This window comes from Podarcis tiliguerta (assembly GCF_965153285.1).
Source record: "Podarcis tiliguerta genome assembly, chromosome: 11".
NCBI classification, from domain to species: Eukaryota; Metazoa; Chordata; class Lepidosauria; order Squamata; family Lacertidae; genus Podarcis; species Podarcis tiliguerta.
In genome coordinates, this window is record NC_139544.1 from 36177973 (window position 1) to 36197623 (window position 19651).

General features: G+C 42.2%; 2 protein-coding genes across 2 annotated transcripts in view; both read right to left on the minus strand.

Annotated features, from left to right (window-relative positions):
* LHFPL2 (LHFPL tetraspan subfamily member 2) overlaps window positions 1-11661 on the minus strand; it is a 115427-nt gene extending 103766 nt beyond the window's left edge. The window contains exon 1 of the mRNA XM_083404375.1: window positions 11548-11661. The gene's annotated coding sequence lies outside the window, so the exon portion shown is untranslated. The remainder of the gene's footprint in view (window positions 1-11547) is intronic.
* Window positions 11662-12359: 698 nt separating this feature from the next.
* The window catches only part of ARSB (arylsulfatase B), a 68552-nt gene continuing 61260 nt past the window's right edge, over window positions 12360-19651 (minus strand). The window contains exons 7-8 of the mRNA XM_083404080.1: window positions 15328-15453; window positions 12360-14382 (exon numbers count right to left, since the gene is read on the minus strand). Of these exons, the coding sequence (XP_083260206.1) occupies window positions 14117-14382; window positions 15328-15453 (392 nt within the window). The 3' untranslated portion in view covers window positions 12360-14116. The remainder of the gene's footprint in view (window positions 14383-15327; window positions 15454-19651) is intronic.

The window sequence follows — 19651 nt, forward strand, 5'->3', positions numbered from 1 at the left end:
TTAAAATCTATGGCTGCAACTATTAAAAAAATAAGGCAGTGCATGCACAGTTTAATTTTTGAACTGAGAATTTTGCCAGCACACTAGTGTTTACAGAGGGAGCTGCCAAGCGGATGCTCTGTGCAATGTTCATACGGGATATAACAGTGTGATGCAGTTTCTAGTTAAGGGGTCACCAGTTTTGGGGAGCCTCACGATATCTTTCTTTGGGGCTCTGGATTACCTGAGAAACTACTGAGAGATGAGGATGGGGTTGTGGAGCTGTCCTCCCAACAGAGGCATTGCAGCCGCTTACCTAGAAGGTGTCGGGGTGGGGCAGATTGGTTCACTTCTTTTCAAAACGAGTTCAGAATGCACTGCCTGTGAGCACCAGCAGCAATATTAATTTAAAGCAGTTGAAAACATATTCTGGGAAAGAATGTTAGAGAAATGTATAAAATGGATCCATTAATCTAAAATAAGTTACTTCGTATTCTAAGTATGGGTGCAATCCTATCCTGAAGATTCATAGGCTGTCATTGCAGTGGCAGAGAGGAGCCAATACTCATGGAATTACAGTAGTACCTCGGGTTACAGACGCTTCAGGTTACAGACTCCACTAACCCAGAAATAGTACCTCGGGTTAAGAACTTTGCTACAGGATGAGAACAGAAATTGCGATGTGGCAGCGTGGCAGCAGCAGGAGGCCCCATTAGCTAAAGTGGTGGTTTAGGTTAAGAACAGTTTCAGGTTAAGTACGGACCTCCGGAACGAATTAAGTACTTAACCCAAGGTACCACTGTATGTTTCCATCGGAGGAGGAATAGGACACAGTGGAAGTTCTACCAGCATCAGTTGCGTACCCCCCTTGTCCCCGCTGATAGATTTGCAGCCATAGGATTGTATAGCTCAGTTGGTAGAGCATGAGACTTTTAATCTTGGGGTTGTGGGTTCAAGCCCCACATTGGGCAAAAGAGTCCTGCATTACAGGGTGTTAGACTAAATTTACCCTCATGGTCCCTTCCAACTCTACAATCCTATGATTCTACGGTTGCTCGATCCATGCATTTTATTACGCTGCTTTAAAATAATTGTGCATTGTGTTATTCATCACAACTGGACCAATAAGAGTTAAAAGAAGCTATTGGAAATGAGTTTAGTGTAAACAACCAGATAATATATCATGCTGAACATTTTACTGCGACTAGCTTCAGTTTTTCTGTTGTAGACATTGATGCTGCAATGGGATACACCGTAACACTGCCAAATGCTTCCCAGTATTATTAAATTTAACTTCACCACTCATCTACAGAGAATTATTAAGTTTCAAATAGAAACTAATTATTCTGGTCTGTCTCAGGGCTGATTCTGACATAATGTCTTTCCCCCCACCCACCCCCAACAGCTGAATATAGCAGAATACTCTCAAAGGGACATATGTGAAGGGGGTGAATACTATGTCAGATTGAAAAATCCACATGTATTTTGCTGAAAAAGATCTGCGAGCAGGAAATTAAATTCCTAACCGCTCTAGCAGTATTATGCAAAATAACAAAGCAGCAAGGAGTTTGTAAATACCCCATAGTAATAACTTAAGTGTCCGCAATATATCTGCTGATTTCATGCCATAATCCAAACAAGTGTGTTCAACTATTTTGTGCTGTTGCCTTGTTCTTCTCTATAAGAATTAGAACAACTGCGTTCAGACAAAGGCATTGGAGTGGTCAGTACATGACTAGATTGAGGCCTCTCTTTCCTCCTCCCCCTCTTTTCCACTGGCATTTGGTTGTTCTCATACTGTGTAATGATTTAACACCTATGGCAATAGCATTCGTGTCAGTACCTCCTATGGCACCCTCGTGAAAGATATCAGCAAATATTGCCTCAAAAATCTACAATGCATGAGAAACTACATTTTTTCCCACTCACTGGCACAGGTGTAGCCTCTCTTACATTGAACAGCTGCTCAAACAGGCCCACATTTCATTGGAAAGCTGGGATTGGAAATGTATTTTCTCTTCCATTCTGCACAGAGAACTGCAAAGGTTCTTTTCCATGGTAGCCAGTGTAGGTGCCTTTTTCTTCATTGCCGAGTGGACTGATGCAGGGGCAAGTCAGTCAGCACCATTTTGTGATGCTATTATTATTATTATTATTATTATTATTATTATTATTATTATTATTATATTTATACCCTGCCCATCTGGCTGGGTTTCCCCAGCCAATCTGGGCGGCTTCCAACCGAATATTAAAAACAATACAGCATCAGACATTAAAAACTTCTCTAAACAGGGCCATCTTCAGTTGTCTTTTAAAAGTAAAATAGTTGTTTATTGCCTTGACATCTGCTGGGAGGGCGTTCCACAGGGCAGGCACCACTACCGAGAAGGCCCTCTGCCTGGTTCCCTGTAACTGGGCTTCTTGCAGTTAGGGAACGACCAGAAGGCCTTCGGCGCTGGACCTCAGTGTCCGGGCTGGATGATGGGGGTGGAGATGCTCCTTCAGGTATACAGGACAGAGGCCATTTAGGGCTTTAAAGGTCAGACCAACACTTTGAATTGTGCTCGGAAACGTACTTTATCTCTTTCTGCGCATTTAGATGTGGCAGTCAATTCCTGATGTGCAGCCACATAGCTGTTTTGTGGCTGGTGCCCATGACAGTTTCTAAAAGTTTCAAGAGTGCCCGTTGGCCCCAGAAGCTTGTGGTATATCATCTAAGCTATTAATTTCAACTGGAGGCCAAGGCGGCATCTCCATATGACCCCAACCTATAAATGCTTCCTGCAAATAACACATTATTTCTGTCCACAGAATGAACAAATAATAGCAATTTAGTTGATAATTGACACAAATTGTCTTTTGTCTATAGCTGCATGTTTCAGGTGCATGGAAGTGACTTCCATGTGCATAGAAATTATCTGTTTTGTATTTGATGTTGATGTTAAACTGCTGGTACCTAGATAAAAATTGTCTACAAAATAATCTTTTTACATGCATCTTGTTATAAAATGCACTTATAGCTAAATAAACTGAGTATAACACATGACAGCCTGCCTAGATAGTTCCCACTTTTTATTTCTATAATAAAAACAAGTCCCTGGATGGGTAATTGGACCATGCACCATGACTCTTAGCGAAAGACCTGACACATCTTGTACATGTGCATTTCCCCAACACATGTAGAAAAGGACATGCAGTAGCAACATTTTTTGGTTATATCTATATTGAACTATTGTTACATGCTCTAGGTGGGTCTATCTTTAAAGAGGGAAAACTACAGCTGCTTCAGAATGCTGCTGCCAGGTTGTTGACAGGGATCCATTGTTCAAAGCATGTGATTCTGCAGCTATTTAATCTGCAGTGACTCCTGGTATGTTTATGAGTTCAATTCAAAGTGATTGCTGTCACCATTGTGGTTTGTTTCCGGGGTATTTGAAGGACTACCTGTTTGCACTTGATTCTGCCTGCCGGTTAAGGTTTGAGGAAGATCTGCTCTGTATTTTCACCACTATCTAAATTGTGATTAGTGAATACACATGTTTTATGTTGTGGCTTTGATGATGTCAGTCACATCCAGATAATTTAGTGAAGATGATTAAAGAACAGAACTTTGAAGCTTTCCAGAGCCATTTGAGAAATAAACTTGCATTCGACAATTAGAGAGAAGAAAGAGATTCAGAAACCAGGAGAGAGAGAGAGAGAAATGTATATAGTATGAAATTGCCATAAAAATGCAAGGTAGCAATAGGTAATACATCAAATAATGTAAATGTATTTACTTAGGAATAATAAATTACAGAACTATTTAAGGTTAACCAGTTCACCTTTTTAAAAAGAACAAAAGTACGTACTTTTTCTGAAGAAAAATACAGAATTTCTGAAGTTATTTTGAAGACTCTGAGAACTTATTGTAAAATGCTAGAATGAATTAAGGCACTTATAAATGAACGCTAGAGGTGTTTTGGAGTTTATCTGGGGGAGGGAGAAAGAAAGTTGAATCAAGTTCAAGGAAAAAAACTCCAGCTGTAATGTCCTGCTACTGTCTGTGTTGCACCTTAATGCAATAAATTGTGGCTTAGAATAAGGCTGCATACACACGATACTGTAATTTATTATAGACTCAATGAAGATTGAGTACATGTTTTTCCTAGGTAGTCCATACACAATCTAGATCCATTGTATATTTTTTGCCCCTGAAAAGTGCTTATTGAGAAACTGGTTTCATTCCAAGAATAAAAGCGCATTGTGGATTGATTCTGCATTACCTCACAGTGTGTTCATTTGGAAAGAGAGATCTAAGTAGTCCCAGCAGTGTGTCCACATCTGCCCAATCACATTGTGGGTGGGCATATACCAATAACCGTCCACCCGGGGCATGTGCAGGGAGGAAAAATGTGCAGATAACCTAATTAAGGGGAGGGTTTTCAAATATGTATCAAGTAACTACACCCAGACTTGTGGACAGCAGGATCTATAATCCATCTAGATTGAAAGCAGGATGTTGAGGACAAGCACAAGGGATTCTGGAGTGAGAAAAACAACATTTTTGTGCTATTAACAGGTTTGTGTGTACACAGCCTGAACACTCTAAGGCGGAATCTGTTACTGACTTTGCCAGCCATTTAGGATGCAAAAGGCTGACACTTCCACACAGCTGCTTTGAGCTGTTTATACACTGTGAAAATGGGCTCTGTAACAACTGCTAGTGTGCAACCTCTGGCCTTCAAACAACAGACTTTTATCCACATAGATGGGCAATGATGTAATTTGAGACAATTCACAAAACCCTAAGCTACTCTGTGGGACAATGGGAGCTTTTCATTCCTGTTCTTCATTTAGCGTGTATGAGCCATTCTGGTCAATTTGCAGTTGTGGACTATGTCAATCTTTATTTCTACCAAGCAGTATTCCAAAGGCTTGTTAAACTGATTTTTACCCCAGACAAGTATAAACTTGTTTCTTTGGAAATATGTCCAATTGATATAAATGGAACACGCTCCCCCTAAACAGATCATCATAATAGTCATCAACTCAGTCCTAAATATATATATATAAACTGGTCAAATCCCACAAGAGATATTTTCATGCAGAATGAAGCCTCTTCATGCACAGCTGATCAGAATGGAGACACATATCCACATCGCAGTGTTCAGTTGGGGCCCAATGAATTGCATGGATGGTACTTTGAATATGCAGTGAAGATACAGCTATAAAGCAAGAGAAACATTTTCCTGACATATAGTTGCATATCTCTGTGTGTGTGCAACTAGACCACCAGCTAAAGTGGACAGTGCTTAGATATTATAAGTGTGTGTGAAGTATGCATCATGTCACCTTTTAACTGCTTTGGCAAATTGCTGCCTGCCAGGACTGGCCCACCCATTAGGCAAGGTGAGGTGAGGCAGCTGCCTCAGGCAGCAGGATCCACAGCAGCAAATGATCCAGCCTCTGAGGAATGCATTACCTGCTGGTGGTGGTGGTGCTGCTGCAGAAACGATGACTGTGGCTCGCTCCTGGGAGGCCAGATCCGCCTTGTGTTCTGGCTCATCCTCTCAAGCTTGCAAACCATTTCCCCCCTGTTTGCTTACAACAGGCAAACTCTAATCCAAAACCAAAACTACTAGTCTTCTGTCTTACTAACTATCCCCCATTTGCAGCTGCCACAGTCTTTGCTTTGCTGGTGGCCAATCTCAACAGGTCATGACTTTGTCTTTATTACTTAATGGCTTATCTCTAAGTGATTCCCTGGTCAGGAAAAGAAGTTTAGCTTGTGTTTCTACACCGCTAAATCAAACACCTGGCACCTTCTCTTAATACTCCAAGTATTGGTTAAACCCTAACATTTACTAAACCTAGGAAGCATGGGTGTCTTGCACCTACAAACTCTGGCACCCAAACCTATAACAATACTTAAGCCAGAGTTTGGGAGCCTCAGGTGCAAGGGCTGAATGTGACTCTGCTGGTCCCCCATCTGACCCTTGGAACTCTTTCCCAGCCATACATATCATACCCTAAGTGTTTTTGTCTGGCTGGAATGTGTCCTTGAACTCTGAGCATGATTATTGCTTGCCAGCCCCTTCTGCCCCTTGCCAGAGGACAGAAGAGTGTGTGCAGAAATAAGCCTACAGTACAGATGTAAAATTAACACTTGTTGCTTTTGCCATCGGCATGTGGCTGTCAGTTGCTCAGAAGGGAATGTGACATTGGGACTGAAAGACATTCCCCACCTCTGACCTAAGTAGTCATTAAAGGCCTCCAAATTCAAAGTTCTATTAACAGTGTAAAATGGACCCTTTGTTTCCTGCAGTACCCTGTGGGCTTCTGAATGACCACCTTGTGATTATGAATCTGTTGAGCAGTCTTTCACCAGAAAGAGACAGGTGGCACATGCTTATTTTAATGAATGGTACCAAAAAACTTCCTCTAATGTTTACTAGCTGTATCTAAACTTTCGTGCAGAATTAATAATTCAAAGTTGTTTTTTCTCCCACGCACATTTGAGCATCGTCTCCTTTGTCATTACAACATCCTCAAGCAATGAAGCAATCAAGATCTCAGCAATGCTGAATTATGTATGACTGATTGATCTGCAGGCTGCAGTAAGCAGCTGTAACGCAAATAATGTCTGGTGTCAAAACAGTTAAAGTGATGCTATTGATCTGAGTGGGATACGGGACATTCCTGCAGTTCTGATAGATTCCTCCAATGGGCTGCCACTTGCTTAGGGGGAAGTGGAGGCTAGATATGGACAGAGTGCATTGATCAGAAAACATTTGTAACACATTGATTAAGAAAGAACACTATAGGAAATAAATGGTGCTTGGGGAAAATGAGTTTGTGCACTGCAGCTTTATATGAATTCCAGGGAGGATGTTTGGATGCAGAGGTAACTCTGGCCCATGGCTTAATTGGGGCTGTAACTGTTCTTTTGCATACAGAGAAACTGAATATTTAGGAAATAGTAAATGACCGAGAGCAAGAAAACAAATGAATATTCAAAGAAACTGCCAAAGGTTGAACTATCTACTATGAAAAATGTTATCCAAAGCAGTGGGTGATTTATAGTTATGGTCTTACATTCATTTAAGAACAAAGAAAATAGATTGCACCCATTGTGGGGTGGAATGCAACAGGCAAATCCAGTGTATCTTGACAAAGGGGGAAATAGTTAATCAGAGCTACAATTCCCAGTACCCTTAACAAACTACAGTCCCCAGGAATCTTTGGAGAGGGGATGTGCTTTAAAAGTATAATGTGTACCTTGTCAAAAACTGTATCAATTCTAAACACACCATTTGTATAGGAGCTGTGGCTGCAAGTGCAGTTGGAGTCAAGTCGATGGAGGAATCCAGTAATCACATGCTGAGAATAATGGATTAAATGATGCCTTACAAGATTGTTTTGAAGGCAGCCAAGATTGAAGTGGGATGGGGAGAGATGGAGGTCAAATGTACGGTAATTTCTCATTCAGGTCTGAAGTTGTGAGGGTTAAAGACAGGCTCCCAAGGGGATAGTTTGAGCCAGTTCATTTGCTGGTGGGAGTTGTTTTTAACATGGATTGTATTGAAATGTGTTTCAAAGTCAATAATAAAGAAGGTTAAAGTATCAGTGAAAATAAATGAAAGAAAGCTATCATCTATTTAATTAAGCAGTTGACTCCCAAATAGAGAGAAATGTGTTCCATCTGCATTTTGAAGGGGACCAATCTGATCCACCAGTCCAAGCAATATATGCAGGTCACCCACTCGCTGGATCATCGTCTTCCAAAGCAACTACTCTATTCCGAACTTAAAAATTGAAAGCGTAATGCTGGTGGTCAACAAGAGGTTTAAAGACTGTCTCAAGGCAAAGCTTAAAAAATGTAGTATAAACACTGACAACTGGGAAACACTGGCCTGCAAGCGCTCTAGTTGGAGAACAGCCTTTACCAAAGGTGTCATGGGCTTTGAAGACACTTGAACTCAGGACGCAAGGACATGCTAAGAGGAAGGCCCGCTTGGCAAATCCACACCGTGATCAACTCTCATCCGGAAACCAATGTCCCCACTATGGAAGGACGTGTGGATCCAGAATTGGCCTCCACAGTGACTTACGGACTCATTGTTAAAACCGTGTTTATGGAAGACAATCTTACTTGGCTATGAGTGATCGCCAAAGAAGAAAGAAGTATATGCAGGTCAACTATGGAACAGATTGCAAACTTCCTTGTGTGTGTTTCATAAGGGAAATGTATTGAAAGGCATAGAAAAATGTGTATTTTAGGGAAATATTATGCACAAAATGTGTACTTCAAGGAAATGTTTATACAACTTAATTGTGGGGGTTCTTTGCATTTTTTAAGAATTAGTTTTTATTGGGGGTTTTGTGTTTCAAAGCAAACAGATTAACAGGGAATGGTACATCTATGGGGGGATTCTATGCTTGTAAAAAACTGCAAAATTGGGATAAAAGAGTTGTTGTTGTTAGAATTTATATACCACCCTATACCTGTAGGAAAACATTTGAAACTGACAAGGAATGGAACCATATGGACTGAGTAATCAATTCCTAAACACAAAATATCCACCCTGTCAAAGGGGGGGGGATCACAACTAAGTAAAACAATTGCAAGAGGAATCAGAACACTGTGAACTTTTAAATATTTACAGTGCAATCCTGTGCATATTTACACAAAAGTAAGTCCAGCGAGTTTCATGGGGTTTACTCACAAGTGAGTGTACACAGGATTTAAAAGTTTGGTTGAAAAACCAAGCTTGAGGAATAGGATGAATTATGTGTATTATACCAAATTAAGTGTGCAGTTTTGTACCTAGAAGAATACAGTGGTACCTCGGTTTAAGAACAGTCCTGTTTATGAACGATTCAATTTACGAACTCAGCAAAAGCGGGAGGCCTCATTAGGGAAAGTGCGCCTCGGTTTAAGAACGGACTTCCGGAACGGATTGAGTTTGTAAACCAAGGTACCACTGTATACTTGTTAGCTGGCAAGGATTTAACAATGTCAAATCAAAGGAAGCCATTGTGGGAAAAGATAGAAAGGCAGCAGGGGAGCCCAGGAGCTGCAGCCCCCCACACCTATCTTATTATGGGGTGGGTGGGTTAGGAGATGAGCATGGCTGGCTGCCATGATGCTCTCTTTATGGCTCAGCTGGAAGAGGCAAAGACTGGGCCAGAAGCAAAACACCAGGGTGAAGACTTTTGTAGCCCCTCAGTGTCCCATCACTAAGTAGGCTGAGAGCCAAGGGATGTCGGATGGTTTGAAACACCACAAGCAGTGTGTCAAGGGTGGAGGAAGCAGACAGGAGAGTGAGAGTAAGGGAGCTTGTTTGAGGTGAGAGAGAGAACTGGGACAAAAGATATGGGGGAACGTGTGCAAGTGGAACAGGGATAACTAGATTAGAAGCCTCTCACCACAAGAGACAGGGGGAGAGTGGAAGGACAGTAAATAACTGACTGCTGCTATGTAAGATAGGCCTTGGTGGCAGGCCAGAGGGGTGTGTGTGTCTTGTAAAGAAACCTACCAATCTATGATGTCTGCTGATAAACTGGGCCTTGAACTCCTTCAAGAAATAAGCACCCACCAGTTGAACACTGAAGAAAGGGAATCTGCTGACATTCTGGAGGCTTTCTTTACTAAATTTTGAAGCGTTTTTTTTTAAAAAAAGATCTATGTGACATTCTTAGTCCTCCTACCCCCCTGAAGTGCTGTATAAATAACAGAATCATAGTCATCTAGTACTAACCCATTCTGTTTATATGTTCAGTTTGATTGGCAGAGCTTTAGGTTTTCCATTGAATATTATCTGTTTTTAAAAAGATAAAAAGTCCTTGTAGTTATGCTGATTCTCACAGCTGTTTGCTAAATCTGAAGACATAAAACAATGTATGCCAAAGATGAAATATGTGCCCAGCTCCAACATGTCGATTTAGTGTATTGTGCAGCAGACTGTAGTATAGCTCATAACTTTATAAGGAGCCCTCAGATATTTTAAGAATGAAAGGCACTATGCAGTCAAACCTATATTTTCTTCATTGCCTTGGATGCCAGCGTTTGTCCATAGTAAGCTGTGGCTTTGCTAGTATAGCTTGTTGTGGTTTCTGAAGAGTATGTTCTGTACATCTAAATCTAGAATTTCTCTTTGACTGTACTTATTTTAACTATAGCTCTTCAGACAAAACACAGCAGCTTTCTTTATCACAGAGCCCAGACAGAACGAAGGGTAACTAGCAGCTGGGAAGGTTATCTTTTTTATGATTGCAGCAGATGTTCAGCCTGTGTGAGTGTCCGGAGGCAGTTAGAGGATGGATGGGGCTAACAGATTGAGGTTGAATCTTGACAAGACAGAAGTACTGTTTTGGGGGGACAGGAGGCAGGTGGGTGTGGAGGACTCCATGGTCCTGAATGGGGTAACTGTGCAGGTAACTGTGCCCCTGAAGGACCAAGTGCGCAGCCTGGGAGTCATTTTGGACTCACAGCTGTCCATGGAGGCGCAGGTCAATTCTGTGTCCAGGGCAACTGCCTACCAGCTCCATCTGGTATGCAGGCTGAGACCCTACGTGCCCGCGGACTGTCTCACCAGAGGGGTGCATGCTCTGGTTATCTCTCTATGTGGGGCTACCTTTGAAGGTGACCCGAAAACTACAACTAATCCAGAATTAGACTGGGAGCGGCTGCTGAGACCACATAACACTGGTCTTAAAAGACCTACATTGGCTCCCAGTATGTTTCCAAGCACAATTCAAAGTGTTGGTGCTGACCTTTAAAGCCCTAAATGGCCTCGGTCCAAACACAAGAAGCGTCTCAACCCCCATCGTTCAATCTGGACACTGAGGTCCAGTGCCGAGGGCCTTCTGGCAGTTCCCCCCCTGGAGAAGCCAAGTTACAGGGAACCAGGCAGAGGGCCTTGTCGATAGTGGCACCCACCCTGTGGAACGCCCTCCCAACCAGATGTCAAAGAGAACAATAACTACGAGACTTTTAGAAGGCAACTGAAGACAGCCCTGTTTAGGGAAGCTTTTAATGTTTGGACTAATGTATTTTAATATTTTGTTGGAAGCCGCCCAGAGTGCCTGCGGAAACCCAGCCAGATGGGGGGGTATAAATAAATTATTATTATTATTATTATTATTATTATTATTATTATTATTATTATTTTATTATTATTATACAAGCAAGAGGTTTAGTATCAGCCCTTCCAATGTTCCCAAACACAATTCCTGCCCTAAAGCATAAATTCATCTATGGGGTGACCAATATAATTAGCAAACCTGGTGCATCTGTAATACACATAGGTCAAGATTTGTGATCACACAGGAGTAAATTCCAGTGGAACCTACCTGCTGAGTAAGCATGCATGGGATTGCAGCCTTAGTGATGAAGGATGAGAGAAGATGAAGCCCAGTACCTCCATGTGATATCACAATTTATTCATACCTTGGAAAACCTAATGCAATAAATCTTTTACTTAACGTACAGTATAGGTTGTGTTTAGATATGCGATACACAATTTAATAGAACTGAAATCCTGCGTATGCTTATGTGTTTAGCATCATCAATTTGGCACTTACCTAAACAAAACACCTCTTCTTCAAATTCGTTTCTTATGAATCCAGTGCTTAGCTCTTCCAGGGTGACTGCTTACACATTGCCAAAATAAAATAAAAGAAGACACAAGTTTGCATATAATTTGCACCCTTAAAATTACTACAATTTTAACAGATTTTTTTTTTAACCAGAGCAGGTGACCTGCAGCCTGCTGTCCAAATGCAAACTGTTGATGAGCAACTTCAAGGCCCTTGCCTTGAAGGGGGCTTTTTATTGTTCTTTTATCTTTAAACTTTTATCTTTAAACTTTAAACTGGACTTGGATCATGCAGCTCGTCCAATAGAGGATTGTCCTTGGTAAAGTTGAACAATTTGTCAACCTAAACAGTATACGTTGAAGCAAAAATGGCATCAAGCCCCCCACCCACCCCTTTACACCCATTTTCTGAACAATACATTTGGTGCGAGGGAATAGCATAGAAAAGGGCCACCACAGCACTTTCCATCCTGGCCAGAGTTGAGTAGTGGATCCTAGGAGGTGGTAGCTTCTCCGCCATAGAATCTCCTCAGCCCATTCTCCCCCTCACTTTACCTTGCTCTGGTAATGTCAGAGCAAGCACTGTGAATTGGGCCCAGGAAAAAAAAGTCAGACAAATATAATTTATTTGTGGTCCACTGGTCGCAAATGAAAAGTTTCAGAATGTAAAATGCATGAGATCTTCAAGAGAGGGGGAAAACCCAGAAAGCAAGAAGATTGTCTAAAGGAAATTACAATATTTAGACTTGCTCAAACTTATTAGAGCCCTCTAATAAAATGACCAACTGAGACTCTGACCACCATCCTGTGATGGCATCTGACCATCCCTTTATTTAAAAAGAACACGTGACACAGATTAAGATACTCCCAAAACATTTTTCCCTATCTACTTTTTCCACCTCATGCAGAATTCTATAAACCGCTATTATGTTCTCACCCACTTTGTGGAGTTCTCACTGAAACTCTTCACAGTCCCTTTTTGGTTTTACTACCCTCAACAAAACAGTGTCATCAGCAAACTTGGCTGCCTCTCTGCTCACACCTACCTCTACATAATTTACAGACATATTAAAAACACTGGTATCATCACAGATCTTTGAGGAACCCCACTTCCATTGTGAGAATTGTCCATTTATTATTGCTCCCAATTTTCTGTTATTTGGTTACTGAGCCATAAGAGAACCTTTCCTCTCATTCCATAACTACTAAGTTTAATCAGGAGCCTTTGGTAAGTGGACTTTGTGTTAAAAAAAAAAAAGTCCAAAGAGTTCTGAGTAAATATGTATATAGGGCAGTAGCAGATGGAATGGTGGGGTGGAGGCAGCTACCTCACCTCCTGGCAGGTGAGCCGCTGATGCTTACTGGGAGGTTCACAGTGGTGGCAAGGTTGGTGCAGTGCAAAGAAGAAGAAGAAGAAGAAGAAGAAGAGGAGGAGGAGTTTGGATTTGATATCCCGCTTTATCACTACCCGAAGGAGTCTCAAAGTGGCTAACATTCTCCTTTCCCTTCCTCCCCCACAACAAACACTCTGTGAGGTGAGTGGGGCTGAGAGACTTCAAGAAGTGTGACTGGCCCAAGGTCACCCAGCAGCTGCATGTGGAGGAGCGGAGACGCGAACCCGGTTCACCAGATTACGAGTCTACTGCTCTTAACCACTATACCACACTCTCAAAGGTGCCAGTGTCATATGCACTGTGCCACCCTCCACAATATCTTGCCCTTCTCCCTCCTGGTAAGCAGCAGCAACTCACCTGCTGGGAGGTCAGGTATACATTTCCACGTCACCATCCTGTCCACCACTGTGGACACAGTATTCATATTGATCTCAATATTCATATTGTGGAAATAAGACATTTTGGATGTAGAGCTGACATGTTTGGCTATCACTAGGACCTTGGTGTGTAGCTGCTAAGAGGTTCTGTTCATGGAGATTCTAGGATGCTCCTGTTAGAGTGACTCGCGAGGTAAAGGTGTGGGGAGAGAAAAGGAACTCTACAATTGGCTTCTTTCTCCTTTTCTTTACAACTCTGTCAGCCTCCGATAAAAGCTGGCTCCCGGCAAGTATGAAATCAAGCCTTTGACTTCAGATGCGAAAGAATTTAGAAGGCCCTGCCCCCCCCCCCCCCGCCATGACTCAGAGCTTTCCAACTGAAATAATGTTTCCCAGCTGGCCAGGAACTTTGGGAAGGCGGCATCATTTTACCCTCTGCTTCAGCGACATGTCATGGACGGCAAAAAACCCACCAACATCCAAATGGCAGATTTATGATTCTATAGAACTTCAAGCACAACCGATGGTGAAACTGGATCCTTCAAACAGCTTTTGAGTAAGAAGAACTGGATCCAATGGACTGAAGTGAAAGCTGAAGAGGTAAAATAAACGAGTCAGAAGTGTCTGTGTCCCTGAGTCTATGGGCTGATTCCCATGGAACATTTTTGTACACTTTGCCGTGGTGTACACAAGGATGCACACATTTTTATGTACACAAATATAATGTGGGAATCAGCTCTATGACTACCCTGGATATACCTTTCTCGGGCTGCTGAGCAGTTTCCTACATCCAAGGCCCCCAGGCTTTCTTCGTTCCTGGGTCACAATGAGGGTCATTTTCTGGGTAGAACACAGGAACAGAGTTATTGTTATAGTGCTGGAGACGCAAAAGGAGCTTTTTCACAATGTCAGGATATTGTTCTGACAAGTCACTTCGTTCCTCGGGATCATTAACAATATCATAGAGCCAAAGTTTCTTTGTTGGAGGGTCTGAAGACAGAGCCTCTGACTTATCAAATAAAGATGGCGGTGGAAACCAGTGGGAGCAACCTATAAACAGGAACAGAGCAGATTAGAGGTTAGTTGGGACAGCATTAGCCTCTTAATTTGTTTCCAGCTTGTTCACAGATCTGACTTGTTCAATTTTAGAGAAGTGGAATTGAACTTGTGACGCGGAATTTGTTTTTTTCCAATGGAGATTTGCCAGCTGACCAACAGAATACCCAGAAGATGAATTAAATGTTAGTAGGAAGAAGAGTTCCTAATATAAACTGTATGAAGCTCAGTCTGCAGTAGAGCTATTTGGCTGAGGTTTGTTGCTCTTTTCTTGGTTTTGACACCACCGCCCTCAACTCCTTTCTCTTACTGCACCTTTTGCACCTTTACATATTTTTTTATAACAAACATTCAACGATCAGTGGGTGAACTTTGAGCAACAAGACACACACAAGCGGACAAACAGTGCCATCCTAGAAACAAGGTAAGAGATTAATCTGCAAGAACACTGACTGACATATAGGAAATTATAGTACCAGTTGGATGCCTCAACTGGAAAGCTGGGATGCCTACCAACCAGTGAGCTTTCTAGCAGGTGTGCCTCTTGCTGCTTCAAGTGACAAATTTGAATACAATGCTTCATACTATGTCAAAACAGATAGTGCATGTGGGAATGTTAGCACACTTTAAATAAATAAGTTATTTTTTCAGGCAGAACAGCCTAAACTGGTCATCTTTCCCACCGCTGTAAGCTGCCCAGGAGGAAATGTCTATTGATGGGTGGCCATACACATTTAGCCAACCAACCAACCAACCAACCAACCTTATTTTAAGGCTGAAGGGCAGGGAGTTCTTATGATCATTATTAAGTCAGTTCTTTCTTAAACCTCTGGAGCATCAATTGCTACCAAAACCAGTATTCACAAATTTAATACAGCAAATACCAGGAAGTGCCATTATCTGGAAAATGCGAAAGGGAGGAATCCCATAAAAAGTTACCTGGATTGCCGGTTAGTAGTTTCCATTTTCCATGTCGAATTGCAGCATGTATGGAGGTATTAAAAATTGAATCTTCCCAGGAAAAATAATTACTCTGTGATGAAGTTCTGTTGCTGATACCTGCACCTAAGATCAAATAGGACACGAGTATTATATCCATTGTGAAATTATATTGTTTGTGTGTGGAATAGGTAAAAAGGTAAAGGACCCCTGGAAGGTTAAATCCAGTCAAAAGTGACTATAGGGTTGTGGCGCTCATCTCGCTTTCAGGCCAAGGCAGCTGGCATTTGTCCACAGACAGCTTTCTGGGTCATGTGGCCAATATGATTAAACCACTTCTGGCACAATGGAGGACCGTGACAAGTGCCAGAGTGCACTGAAACTTATTATGCATTTTAAAGAAATACTTATAAACGCACTTATGGTGAAGACAGAGGAATCATTTGCTAGAGTTGTGGAGATAGCATGGAAGTGTAACAATAACATTCCATACAAATATAGCCTTCTTTCCCCATGGTCAACACCTGAAAATAACAGTTCTGCAAGTTTGCAGATAGTAGGTGTAGCTGGGGGGGGGGGGGCAGACTGGGTGCCACACTGTGGGGGGTGGAACTTACCATGGGCCTGCAGTGCTCCTGAGTCACATGTCTCTCCTGGGAGTGGCTCGGTGGCTCGGGAGCCTGCAGGCTCCGTGCTGCCCAAAACGGCAATGTGGGGCTTGCGTCCACCTGCTGCCACCCTACAGTTGAGGGGGAGGTGGTGGGCGGACTCCATGGAGGCTCTGCTCAGTGTGCCCTGCCCTGGCTTGCCCCACCCCTGGGCACAGGGCGCATGTCTCCTTTGGCACCCAAGCAGCTAGCTATGCTACTTCTAAAGATACCACCAGTGCTTTTTTCTTTTTAAAAAAATGTTTAGGAGTACTCTCATTTTGACTCAAGAAAACCACCATTTTATAGTTCAAATCAGGAAAAATAAATACAGTAAATGGGCAAAAGTACAAAGATTCACAAAATGTTTAGGGGTATGCGTACCCCTGGGTACTACCACCTCCCCCTTCCCGGAAAAAAGCCCTGGATACCACCAAGACACTTCCCTCACAATGCCCAAATCAGTTTTTAAAACCTGCCAGGTTTTTAAAAATAAAGCACAGGCGAAACAAATATGAATGTATGTGAGGTGCTTAAATATAACATAAAAAGGTGAGCAGTATCCCCGAAGCATAAGGTGTTTCTGGCAAGAGTGATGGCTGATTGAGCATTTGACTTGACAGACGATAGATCTGTCATGCAATCATGTAATTTTAAAGTATTGCATCTGTGTTGATTATTTAAAGGCCATTTGTATATATTTACATGTTTAGGCTTTGATTTCTTCTTTTACAGTGTTGCGCGTGTAGGTCCCCAGGCCACCCCTCAAATAACTTCACACATAACACGTAATTTAGTTTTGGTTTTTTGGGCACTATTTTGGCCACAACTTTATTAAAATACAAAATCAGTGAGTGGTTGTTTAGACATTGGTTATGACTATCTGTCCCCCCCGCCTGGGACAGAACTGGCATCCCGAGGTCCGATCGGTAGCCAGTGGAAGAGAAAGGCAAACTGGGGGGTCACCTGAGCTAAGCGTCGGACCCACGCCGCTCTCCCCAGCAGCTCCCCAAAAGCTTGCCTGCCCGGTCCTATAACAAGGATTCCCATAACAGGGATTGGGCGGCCCTGGTCCCATAACAGGGATTGGACGAAATCATGGCAAGCCCCAGGATTCCTTTAACGGAATTCCCTTCATCGCAATAGGAGGGGCAGGCACCGCCTGTTCAGCCCCCTCCACCACCAGCATATTATAACCAATGCCTAACCGCAACCTTACAAGTTGTGACGAATTGCAGAGTAGTAGGCAAAAACCAAATGGCACAGCCAATCACCAAATGGCAAAATTCCTACTAGGCCCCTGCGCCAAGGCAGACGACCCCATGACAGGCAAAGCAAGGTCAACCGGAAAAGAGGGCGGGTGGGCGGGTGATCCGATGCACTCTGCAAAGAGAAAGAGAAACCAGAGTGCACCAATATTTAAAGACTATGGTCCCACCCACTCAATTTGCAACATACAATTTGCCCCAGCAACCCGGTTATCCAATCACAGATGCCAGGCAATAACTATTAACCAGCCTGGCAACAAGAGGCCTGGCCCGGTGGCCCACACCACAACACGTGCTCTCATTTATTGGAGAACACACTTTATTGTGTGAAGGCAAAATTTTGAGTGCTTCCAATATGATAAAAAGATCAGTTCTAAATTAAAATTACGTTACAGAAAGCAATCTGTCTGTGTATGGTATATGCATAAGTGAAGGGCGTGTGGATAGATGACAGCAGCAGAGAAGGCCCCCTCTTTAGGATGGAGTAGGAGGATTCAGAAAAGCCTTGTCTGTGTAGACAGACTCATCTTTGCATTTATTCCAGCAGAACAGAAAGCATGCCTGATTGTCAGCGATGTGTGAGGCCTGAGAACACAGTGCAGCCTTTAATTTGGCCCTGCCAATAATGTAAATATTATAATGAACATGTGCTCCCAAGCCTCCAGCCTAATGAGATGGATGCAACCTGGGCTAGCCACAGTCCTAAGAATCTGCTAGAAAAAGGCACACACCAGCCACAGCTTATACACTGCTGAGTAACCATATTCTTTCCATATTCTTTGAGCACATAGAGTTTGCTACTGTTTTTAATTTTTACTACTATAATTGTTTTATCATTACGTTATTATTATTTTAGGAATGTTTCTGTCCTCTCTTTCCAGTTCACAAACTGAACCACTCAAAGTGTCTTATGAAACAAAAGTAAAAATAATAAAAATAATAATGCCTACACACTATTACAATAACAGATGCAGATAAAAAGCACCACAAATCAGTCAACCTATAAAAATGAAGTAAACCACCAGAAAACAAATATCCAGCTTCTGGGACAAAGACCAGCCTAAATAAAAATGTTATATACCATCAAACAGGGACAAAGTATGGGTCTCCCATGATATGATGCTCTCCCATGTCCCTACCTACTATAACTTAGGTATAGAGGGTGAAGAAGTGCCTCTCTTAATAACTTTTGAGTCCAAGCAGCATCATCTAGGAGGAAATAGTCTTTCAGGTGTTCTGGTCCTAACCTGTATCAGGCTTGAAAGTGATATAAGTGCACTTGAAAGTGCTGTAGCTCACCAAAAACACCTCCGCACAGATTCTCTCAGTAAGCCATACAACAGCAGTGCATCATAGGTCATTGTTATTATCATCCTATACTGCGGTTGGAGGACTGACAAAGAGAATGGGTTGTTTGCCTGAGGCTAGCACAGGGTGAGTTGAGGTTTCCTCTTTCTGTCTGACAATAGGGAATTCATCCGCACCTTTAATGATATGTGCAGCGTTTTATTAGGTGGTGAGTGAAGTCATTTATGAAGGCAAGCTCCTTTTTAAGAAGCACTGATGATGAAACATTTCCATGAGATTTGATATGCTCTTTTAGAACAGCCACTTTCCCACACTGTTTATAAGTGAAAAATAAAGTCAGTCCAGCCCACTCTAAACTTCCAGGGGTTAAACTGTGCTGGTTTATGTTTTTCCTTGATCTCTGTAAATTTAATTACACTTTTAACAGTTTTCTTGCTCTACTTTCAACATGGAACAAGAATGAAAGGAAAAGTCTGCCAGACACACACTGAATTAGAAAATCGTTGAGGTAAAGGACTGCACATGGTATTTATTATCTAGGCTGGAAAATTCAAATCTTTCATCATTTTGTGTGTACATTCCATATGACTCGTTCCAAATTGATCCAAACTTTTGATTTTCAATTTATAAAAGCAAACATCACGGGCAATATATTGCAACAATAATTTATATGTAAAAGGTTTCAGAACAGACAATATCTGTTTTGTGTGGAAGTATAAGGCAGAGAGAGAAATACATATAAACCAGAGTTTCAGCCTATTTATCTAAACAACTGAATTAAAAATCCTAATGCTTTCAGCCTAGCTTTTCACCCCCAAAGTCTAAGTAAAGATAACTACAGGCAACCCCCAATTTGTGTGAGGGCTGTTTTCCGGGTCCTCACATGTGATAGCAGAGCATGTCTAAGCCAACTCCACCCCCTTTTCTGGTCCCTTCCAGGTCACCACGATGCATGAGGTCACGCATCAATTGGTTGTTGCCTGTACATTTGTCACCCTGCCTTGACTCTCCCATAATTTCTTAAGAAGAGCTTAGCTCTGTCAGAGCTGGAGTCAGGCATAGGTCAGCAATAAAACAATAAACCACCCGAGGCCAATGAAA